The sequence below is a fragment of the Neomonachus schauinslandi genome, chromosome 6 (assembly GCF_002201575.2).
Source record: "Neomonachus schauinslandi chromosome 6, ASM220157v2, whole genome shotgun sequence".
In the NCBI taxonomy this organism is placed as follows: Eukaryota; Metazoa; Chordata; class Mammalia; order Carnivora; family Phocidae; genus Neomonachus; species Neomonachus schauinslandi.
In genome coordinates, this window is record NC_058408.1 from 5363372 (window position 1) to 5373428 (window position 10057).

Consider the following 10057-nt stretch of genomic DNA (forward strand, 5'->3'; position numbering starts at 1 on the left):
GCTTGTGTTCCCTCTCTCGCTGTGTCTCTCTCTGTCAAATAAATAAAAGCTTAAAAAAAATAAAAATTAAAAATTAAATTAAATTTTAAAAAGATACATTATTCAGTGAGAAAAGGAAAGTGCAGAAATGTGTATAGTGTGCTCCCATTTGTGTAAAAAGTTTAAAATATATATATGTGTGTAGATATTAGTAAGTGCATAGAATATATCTGGAAGGACATACAAAAAACTAGCTGGAGGAGAGGGGCCCCTGGAGAAGGGAACTAAACAGCTAAGGAATGGGGTAAGAGGGAGACTTAACATTTGACTCTATATCCTTTTGTACCTTTTGAATTTTGAGCAGGTACATGGATTAGCTATTCAAAAGCAAATATTTTAGGGGTGCCTGGGTAGTGCCCGACTCTTGGTTTTGGCTGGGGTCATGGTCTGGGAGTCCTGAGATGGAATCCCACATCAGGATCCACGCTCAGTGTGGAGTCTGCTTATGACTCTCTCTCTCCCTTTCTCTCTGTCCCTCCCCCCCCAAAACCAGCACTCTCTCTCAAATAAACAAATACATCTTTTAAAAAAAGCGGGGGGTGTGCCTGGGTGGCTCAGTTGGTTAAGCATCTGACTTTGGCTCAGGTCATGACCTCAGGGTCCTGGAATTGAGACCCCTACTCCCGCCCTTGAGGTCCCTGCTCTGCAGGGAGTCTACTTCTCCCTCTCCCTCTGCCCCTCCCCCCATTCATGCATATGTGTGTGTGTGTGTGTGTGTGTGTGCCCGCTCTCTCTCTCTCAAATAAATAAATAGAATCTTTTAAAAACATTTTAGGGGCACCTGGGTGGCTTAGTCATTGGGCGCCTGCCTTTGGCTCAGGTCATGATCTCAGGGTCTTGGGATTGAGCCCCACGTTGGGCTCTCTGCCCAGGAGAGAGTCTGCTTCTCCCTCGGCCTGCTGCTCCACCTGCTTGTGCTCTCTCTGTCTGTCAAATAAGTAAATAAAATCTTTAAAAAAATTTTTAAATAAAAATAAAGCAAATATTTTAAAACCACATGTATGTAAAATTTTATGTTCTGATGTTATATTTATTTCACAAGTATTTTCATATAGCATATGGCATAGAACTGATATAGTATTAATGGTTTTTAGGAGCATTTTCCCCCTTCTGTTATAAATAATGATCTGGATATTTGCTATTAATGTGATATTTTCTCATGCCTTCCTGCCTTACTTGTGCTGTCTGCCTAGAATGCCATACTTCCCCTGCTCTCCTTGTACTCATCTTGAGAGTTCTGGTTCGAATGCCATCAGCTTTACCCTATTCTCTCAGGCACTGTTACTCAGACAGTACTTTGTATACTTCCAGAACAGAGATTTTTATTTTATGATTGTCTGCATATTAGTTTCTCCTCCCCAAAGACTATGTCTTTTCATCTTTGTTAACCAAATCCTCTGGCACCCCAACCCTTGCCCAGATCTTACTAGCTAGTAGGTAGAAGTGAAGTCACATGAACAGTTAAACTCAAAGTCCATAGTTCCAAAGTTCCTGTGAGTCCCCATTTCAGCCAATTTCAGGGAAGAGGTTGGTTGTCTCGTATACGTGCCTGCAGTTCTGCAATGCTTGGCTCAGAACCACCAGATTCTCTTTGTGTTTCCAGAAGCCCAGGTTAGAGAGCGCCGAATCCTAACTACTAGACCACCAGGGAAGAAGCCCAGGTTTATTACTGAGAGCTGTCCGCTCTTTTGGAGTCATCAATAACCCCTTGCCACCACCTCCAATTCCTTATATCCCAATTGTTAATTTTATTTTGGCCTGGAAATGGTAGAAGGACATATCTGTTGGTTAAAGATGTGATCTCTAGAGCTAGACTATGCAGGATTTAATTCCAGTTCTAAAAAAGCCCTATATTACATAGTCAGTTAATTAGGGCTTTTTTCATTGAGCCTGAGTGTGCCTCAGTTTCTTCAAATGTAAATGAGGATAATGAGAATACTTTCCTTAAGGTTGTTGCCAGATTTAAATGCTTAAATGCTTAGGACATTTGCAAAATGCTTAGGACAGTGCCTAGCATATAGTAAGCACTGTATGAATGTTAGTTATTATCATTCTTACCCAGTGCTTCTAGGTGCAGACCCAATTTCCCGCAGCAAAACAGAGACCAAGTTATAATTTATAATGATTCTTTGTGGAAGAATCCAGAATAATTAAAGTCAGTAACAGAGAAATATTTCCAAAAGGGACTGTCCATCTACACTGATTCTCTTTAGGGTGGCTCCCTCTCTGACATAGAGCCAGCATGTCCCTCACCATTCTTTTTTTTTTTTTTTTAAGATTTATTTATTTATTTATTTGAGAGAGCGAGAAAGAGAGGGAATGTACATGAGACAGGGGAGGGTCAGAGGGAGAAGCAGACTCCCCGCGGAGCAGGGAGCCCGATGCGGGACTCAATCCCAGCACTCCAGGATCATGATCTGAGCCGAAGGCAGTCGCTTAACCAACTGAGCCACCCAGGCGCCCTCCCTCACCATTCTGAGGTATCTTCCTGCATATTGGAGTCTGGACCAACCCCTTAAAGACCAGAATGGGGAAAGATTTCAATTTCTTCCCTAATCCAAGATTTACTTCTCCTTTTGTCCCAGGAGCTACCTTTTCCTATGATGACTGACAATGGGACTTTCAACTACTTTCAAGGGTTCTCCCATATACCCAACTGTACTATCCCATTAAAATAATGATCTGACATCAGTGCATTTCCTAGAATTGAGTTATCCAATCAATCCTGTTTAATTCCTTTTTGTAGCTGTTTTAGGATAATTTCCACGAGGGCAAGGACTCTGCCTGCCTTGTGCACTACTGTGTTCCCAGTGCCTGGATGTAGTAGGGATTCCATAAACATTTGCTCATGAAGGAGTTCCTTTGAAAAAAGAAGTTCAGGGGTGCCTGGGTGGCTCAGTCAGTTAAGCATCTGCCTTCGGCTTGGGTCATGATCCCTGGGATTGAGCCCTGCATCAGGCTCCCTGCTCAGAGGGAAGCCTGTTTCTCCCTCTCCCATTCCCCCTGTTGGTGTTCCCTCTCTAGCTGTGTCTCTCTCTGTCAAATAAATGAATAGAATCTTTTTTTTTTTTTTTTTTTTTTTTTAAAGATTTTATTTATTTATTTGACAGAGAGAGACACAGCGAGAGAGGGAACACAAGCAGGGGGAATGGGAGAGGGAGAAGCAGGCTCCCCGCAGAGCAGGGAGCCCGATGCGGGACTCGATCCCAGGACCCTGGGATCATGACCTGAGCTGAAGGCAGTCGCTTAACCAACTGAGCCACCCAGGCGCCCAATGAATAGAATCTTTAAAAAAAAAAAAAAAGTCGCATGCTCTACCAACTGAGCCAGCCAGGTACCCCAGATTTTTATTTTAAAAATATTGATTGAGCCCTTACTTTGTGCTAGGCCTTACAGTATTACATTTTAGAAATACAGCAGTGAACAAGATAGACACATGGTCTCTGCCTTGAGCTTCTTGTCTTTCAAGACAATTAAACAATTAACAAAGTGTGATGTATCATTAACATAGGGAAGTATGCTAAGGACTAGAGGTCTTCTGCCTGCATTTGAGTAAGGGCAGCTCTGCATTGACCATTTTTGTATTTTGAGATTCCAAGTCAAGATTTTCTTTGTAAATTTTCTCCACTACTACAGAAAGCTTGAAAATTCTTGCCATATATTTAATCTGAGTTTCATTCTGAAAGCCTATTATATGAGTGAGTGAATGAAGAGACACTGCATATATAGTTATAACCCTGTAAGCATTACTATCCTCCTTTTATACATGAGAAAATAGTTACTCTCCAAAATCTTTTTCCCCCAACTGTATTGAGGAGTAATTGACAAATATAATTGTATATATTTAAAGTGATGATTCAATATGCATGTATGTGTATATATCATAAACATATATGCATGATGATTATAAATACATATACATTGTGGAATGATTACCAAGATGAAGATAATTAACACATGCTTCATATAGTTGACTCACATTGTTAATTCTTTTTTTGTGTGTGTGAATGCTTAAGATCTACTCTCAGCAACTTTCAAATATACAATACCATATTACTAACTATAGTTACCATGTTCTACATTAGGTCCTCAGAATTTATTCTTTTTATTAGAAACTCTGCACCCTTTGACCTATATTTCTCCATTGTTCCCTCACCCCATCTACAAAGTCTTGTGACAATTAAATAGAAAGCCTCATTCCAAATCTCTGTACTCTGTACCACCCCACAGTGCCCACACCCAAAAGTGAAGAAATTTTTATTTCCCCTAGAAGAGCAGTCTCTAGTGAGATATTACAAAGCTTTGCCTTAGCTTTCTCCAATATGTAATTTTTTAAAAAATAGATTTTATTTATTTATTTACTTGAGAAAGAGTACAGGACGGGGAGGGAGAGAGACAAAGAGGGACAAGGAGACTTGGTGCGAAGCATGCACTTGATCCCACCACCAGGAGACCAAGACCTGAGCAGAAACCAAGAGTTGGACCCCCAACCAATTGAGGACCCCAGGCGCCCCCCCAATATGTAATGTTTTAAAGAAAGTAATATAGCATTCTAATAAAAGACAAAAACTACATTATCATTCTAATGAACACAGACAAAGCATTTAGAAAAAATCCAACATCCATTCATGATAAAAACCCTCAACACCAAGATAGAAAGGAACTTTCTTAACCTTATGAAGAGCATGTACAAAGAGCTTACAGCTAATATCATACTTAACGAAAAAAGATGATGCTTTCCCCCCTAAAACCAGAATAAGACAGGGATCTGTGCTCTCAAAACTTTTATTCAACATTGTACTGGAAGTTACAGCCGTTAGAAATTAAGATATAGCATGCTTATAATTAAGACACAGCTTTGTAGATGGACTATAGAAATTGATGATTAATAGAATATGATCCAAAATTACTGCCACAGGCTGAAAGATTAACGGAGTAAACACGAAATATAAATTAAAGCCAAAATTAATGTGTTCAGGCTGAAAAAGCAACAGGAAGATACAAAATTCTGCAAAAGCATTACCGAGTACCTACTGCGTGCCATGCACTAGAATGCACTAGAATCCTCACTAGGTGATTTGATTCCAGACCAAAAAAAATGTCTAGGCTAGACTAAGGCAAAATTTCCTGCGATCCCTAAACTCCTTTGACACTTATAAAGAATTCTCTAATTCGACTCTGTTAATTCTTCAGGATCGAGGCTGTCTAGTATACTTTGATTTTCCATGGTTTCCAATAATTAGCACAAGTTTAATGCCCTTCTATTGGATGACTGATTTGCTTCCGCTACCTGAGCCAAACTACACAGAAGCTAAGGAACGGTATTTACACATGTGAACAGCGCATTTCAGAAAGACAGTGCCCGTCACGGTGCCTGGAACAGCCTGAAAATCTAACAATTCTCCCACGTTTGGGAAGGCGTCCGAGTTTTCTGAGATTACTCTGAGCATGAGCGGAAGTCACCCTTTGGGCAGTCTGCGGTTTTTTCAAATAATAAGGAGCAATCAGCTTCATTCTGCTTTTCCCGTTGCACCCACAAGCAAGTGACCAGGTGGCAAATTTGTCTTCGTTACAAGAAAATAAAGACCGCACTCACAGAAGTCCTAAGGCAGCCCAACACCCCATCTTCCCATAGTAAAGATGGCGGCCCCCTGAGTATAGACTACAGGCAGTACTACTTCCGCGTTTTTCTTGCGCCCTCGTCCAACATGGCGGACGAGGCCACCCGGCGGGTGGTGTCCGAGATCCCGGTATTGAAGACTAACGCCGGACCTCGAGATCGTGAGTTGTGGGTGCAGCGACTCAAAGAGGAGTATCAGTCTCTTATCCGGGTTAGTTGTGCTTCTGCGGCCGACCGCGTCGCAGAAGGGTTGCGGGTAATCAGGTGTTCTTAGGAATAGGCTCCGTGTGGAAGCCGCTTCCGGTTATAAAATTTAACTCCCAGATTCATAGAAGCTGGACGATTGTGGGGCTGGGGGGATTTAGTGAGGTACGTGGGGAGGAGGCAAAAGAAACTCTGTTTAGGTGCCCCATTGGGGCCAAAGCAGCAGTTATTTTAGGGATACGCCCTCCCGGAAGGTGACGTGTCCCTCTGGCTCCAGGTGTTTGCTCTCCTGGATGTAGGGGAGGTGGTCAAAAGGAATTCCTGGGGCTCTAAGTCCCAGTCGCTTCTCTCTGTTCCCTCTTTTACTCTTCCTGAGGGAGGAACACACCCTAGGGCTTAAAATTCAAGTAAGCATTAGTTGCCGAGGGTTGAGGAGTTAAGCTCACGTTAGGAGTGAACCATCTTCTCAGCAAATCTCCCTTCTGTGGAAAGAGAAGACAGTTTATCTTCCTTGCAGTGGTGTCTGCCTGTTTCAAAGGCCAGCAGCTCTCCTGACACACGTATTTATTTTCACTAAAACAAACAAACAAACATATTTGTACACCTAGCACCTAGGGACGGGATCCAAATCCGAATAAGGTGGAGCCTACTGAGATAGATGGAAGGAAAGGGAGAGATTGCTAGGATGTTTTGAGAGCAGAAGGTGAGACACCTAATCCACCTTGGGTCTGGTTGGGGAAGGCTTCATAGAAGAGGCAGTGCTTGAGCTGAACCTCAAAGGGTAAACATAAGTCAGCCTGATAAACATGAGGATGAGAGAGGGATGTTCACGGCAAAAGGAACAGCATGAGCAAAAGCATGGAAGTTACAAACAAATGGCATGATGTGTATAAAGAAACATAAGTTCAGAGTTGCTAAAGCATCAAGTGTATGACAGGGAGTGATAGACAAGGCTTGAGAGATAGGCTTGAGTACTTGAATTTTATCTCGGAGGCACTTTGAAGTATTTTAAGCTGAAGAGTAACCTGCTCAGATTGGATTTAGACCAATCACAGTGAGTAGAGAGGAAAATAGAACTGAAAGAGATAAGATTGAAGGCAGAAAACAAATTAGGAGGCTGTCATTAATCCAGGCAAAATAAAGGTGATGACCTAAACTGGATAGTTTTAGAGAAGACAGAGAGAAGGGGTAGATTTGAAGAACCTTCAGACACCGTGAAGGATTGGTGGAGAGGAGAGGAGAGGGAGCGTCAAGGATGATTCCCACAGTTTGGCTTGCATTACTGAGTGAATGCTAATACTGTCATCTGAGATTGATGCAGTGGAGAAATGGTCTGAAGAACGGGGTGGGGAATGCTGAGTTTGAGGTACCTGTGAAATGAAGTTAGAAATCTCAGTATATAGGGTGCCTGGCTGGCTCAGTTGGTTAAGCGACTGCCTTCGGCTCAGGTCATGATCCTGGAGTCCCGGGATCGAGTCCCACATCGGGCTCCCTGCTCGGCGGGGAGTCTGCTTCTCCCTCTGACCCTCCTCCCTCTCATGCTCTCTGTCTCTCATTCTCTCTCTCGCAAATAAATAAAATCTTAAAAAAAAAAAAAAGAAATCTCAGTATATAATTGGATATGGAGTCCAAAGCTCTGAGAAATGGTCTGGATTAAAATAAAGATTTGGAAATCAACACCATGTGGGTACTAGTCAAAACCAGGACTATATGAGATCCTCCAGGGAAGGAGTGTACCATAAAATGAGTTGTGGGCTGAGGGCAGACACTATCAGAAGTGGGACGAGAACCCAGACAATGTCATCAAGCATTTTGTCCTTGCTAAACTGAGTGGGACCCAACTGTTCTATTCTCTGCTCTGAGCAAGTCTCCTACTTACCAGTGTAACTTTGTCTTCAGCTTTGCTTATGTCAGAAAAGCTGGGTACATACTAAGAGAGAAAGTAATCGCATGCTTTTCTTTTGAGGGAAGAGGGACTGCCTTTGGCCTCAACTTTCCTCTCAAAGACCTCATTCTCTGCTTTTAGTATGTGGAGAACAACAAGAATGCAGACAACGATTGGTTCCGACTGGAGTCCAACAAGGAAGGGACTCGGTAGGCAGACCCTCTTGGGAGTTTTGGGGGTGGGAATCTTACGTGGCTTGAGCATTTTAATGTCCCAAAGCCCACTGCCGGGCCTTCCCTGCTTCCTGTTAGCTGTCTCCACTCTCACAGCTCCAGAGTTCCCCAATTCCCATCCCATGAGTCTCCCAGAAGAACGGGCAGATTGGACTGAGGTTTGGTCTTTGTTATAGGTGGTTTGGAAAATGCTGGTACATCCATGACCTGCTCAAATATGAGTTTGACATTGAGTTTGACGTGAGTATGATGGAATGGGAAGTATGGAGGTTAGTGGAAGGGGAGGGATTAGGTGATTGTTAACAAGCTAACCTTTCTTGGAGGGACCAAAGAAAACTTTTAAAAGGGGAGGGAAATGCTGAGGTTTGAAGCAAGCATAGATTACAGCTACTCATCTCCATATCCACAATCCCGGTGTGTACGTGCTTCTTGGGGGGTTGGCGTTGTCAAACATTTCAGTTCAACCAAGAAATGGGTATTGATTAGATTAGTTCGTTTCTATCCTGCTATCCTGCTTCTGTTTCATTAAGGCCTTGTAATTTCTCCAGATTCCTATCACATATCCTACTACTGCTCCAGAAATTGCAGTCCCTGGACTGGATGGAAAAACAGCAAAGATGTACAGGTGGGACTCAATAGGAGATGGGAAAAGGACAAAGAGGACTTAGGAGAGAACTCTGGGACAGGAATTTTCCCAGAGTCAGCTTGCCTCAAGGGCTTCTAGGCCTCCCTCTGCCAAGTCTGGGCAAAGTACTTAACTAACCTTGTGCTCAGTTCTGATCACTAGTAGTTATGTTGTGCTTCCCAGAGGCCACTATGCTTTATTGTATACTTTGCATGTCAACACCTTCTTCCTCTTGTCCCTCTCTTAGGGGTGGCAAAATATGCCTAACTGATCACTTTAAGCCTTTGTGGGCCAGGAATGTGCCCAAGTTTGGACTAGCTCATCTTATGGCTCTGGGGGTAAGTTTGGGGTATTTGATATATAAGGGAAGGGGGAGGAATTAGGCACGGAGCGATATAAGAAAAGTAACTGAGAATAAACAAGGAATGACAAGTGTTTTCCTTGGGCATGTTCCCGTAGAATCTCTCTGGGAAGGAGCTTCTGATGGAGCAAGAGGCATCGACTGTGTGGTAGTAATCTCACAGGGTCTCCCTTGTATTGCAGCTGGGTCCATGGCTGGCAGTGGAAATCCCCGATCTGATTCAGAAGGGCGTGATTCAGCATAAAGAGAAATGCAACCAATGAAGGATCAAGCCACTGAGGCAGGACAGAGGGACCTTTGATAGGCTACGTTCCTGCTTTCTGTGCATCACTCTTACTCATCCAACTGCTTCCTCCCATACCCCTTCACCCATAATTGTTACTAAGTAGCTGCATCAGGCATTGCTGAAAAAAAGAAACAACAGCATTGCTACTGAATTTCTAAGGCTACACAGGGAGGGGAAAGACTGGGGCTTTGGGGAACCAAAAGGCAATTTGTATCCCTTTCCCAGGTGGAGCAATGTGAGATCCAGGAAGGATGGGAGTGCTGAAAGTGGGTGCATAGTCTTTTTGGTTTCTGGAGATAATTCATCAATAAAAGCTGCTTCCTCTGGTGGCCCGTGGTTCTCATTGGTGGCTGTGAAGAGAGGGTGAGCAGGCTAAGACCCAAAGCACATGTACAACTACATTAGTTTGGGAGGGAGGGGAAAATGGAGGAGGATGCTGTGGTCAGGAGCCGGGAAATGAAAGGAAATCTTGGACTGCTCTCCCTCCTGCTGAGATCTGCTTGCAGAGATCTGCTTGTGTCCTTTAGCAGGGTGCCTACTGCTTTGGTCTGCAAGATGCTTGAAGAATGGTTTTGCTGGACCAGCATTCCCCGCCCTCCAGGGATCTTCCCATCCCTATGTGGAGTGCTGGATGCTTCTCCACTGGTCTGCGGGCTGGACCCAGGCATTGCAGCGTCCCACACTCGCACCCCTGCTCCCTGGGAAGGATCTGTGCTGCAATCCTGGGGGCCATACTACGATTATCAGATCTACATCCCTATGGTTCGGAGCGATGGTTTTAAAACAATTCAGCGCAGATCTGGG

At 43.5% G+C, this 10057-nt stretch overlaps 1 protein-coding gene across 1 annotated transcript; it reads left to right on the forward strand.

The window, feature by feature from the left end:
* Positions 1-5535: 5535 nt before the first annotated feature.
* On the forward strand, positions 5536-9582 carry UFC1 (ubiquitin-fold modifier conjugating enzyme 1). Its single transcript, XM_021682047.2, has 6 exons — positions 5536-5870; positions 7890-7957; positions 8158-8221; positions 8530-8606; positions 8854-8944; positions 9150-9582. Exons 1-6 carry the CDS (start codon positions 5748-5750, stop codon positions 9228-9230), a joined length of 504 nt encoding a protein of 167 aa, XP_021537722.1. The 5' UTR covers positions 5536-5747; the 3' UTR covers positions 9231-9582.
* The last annotated feature ends 475 nt before the right edge of the window (positions 9583-10057 follow it).

Excerpts from the sequence above, each read along its gene's own strand:
- UFC1 (XM_021682047.2), top strand. The coding sequence starts at position 5,748 with ATGGCGGACGAGGCCACCCGGCGGGTGGTGTCCGAGATCCCGGTATTG. Across the intron at positions 8,222-8,529 it reads AGTTTGACATTGAGTTTGAC|ATTCCTATCACATATCCTAC; the intron begins GTGAGTATGATG and ends TAATTTCTCCAG. Across the intron at positions 8,945-9,149 it reads CTCATCTTATGGCTCTGGGG|CTGGGTCCATGGCTGGCAGT; the intron begins GTAAGTTTGGGG and ends CTTGTATTGCAG.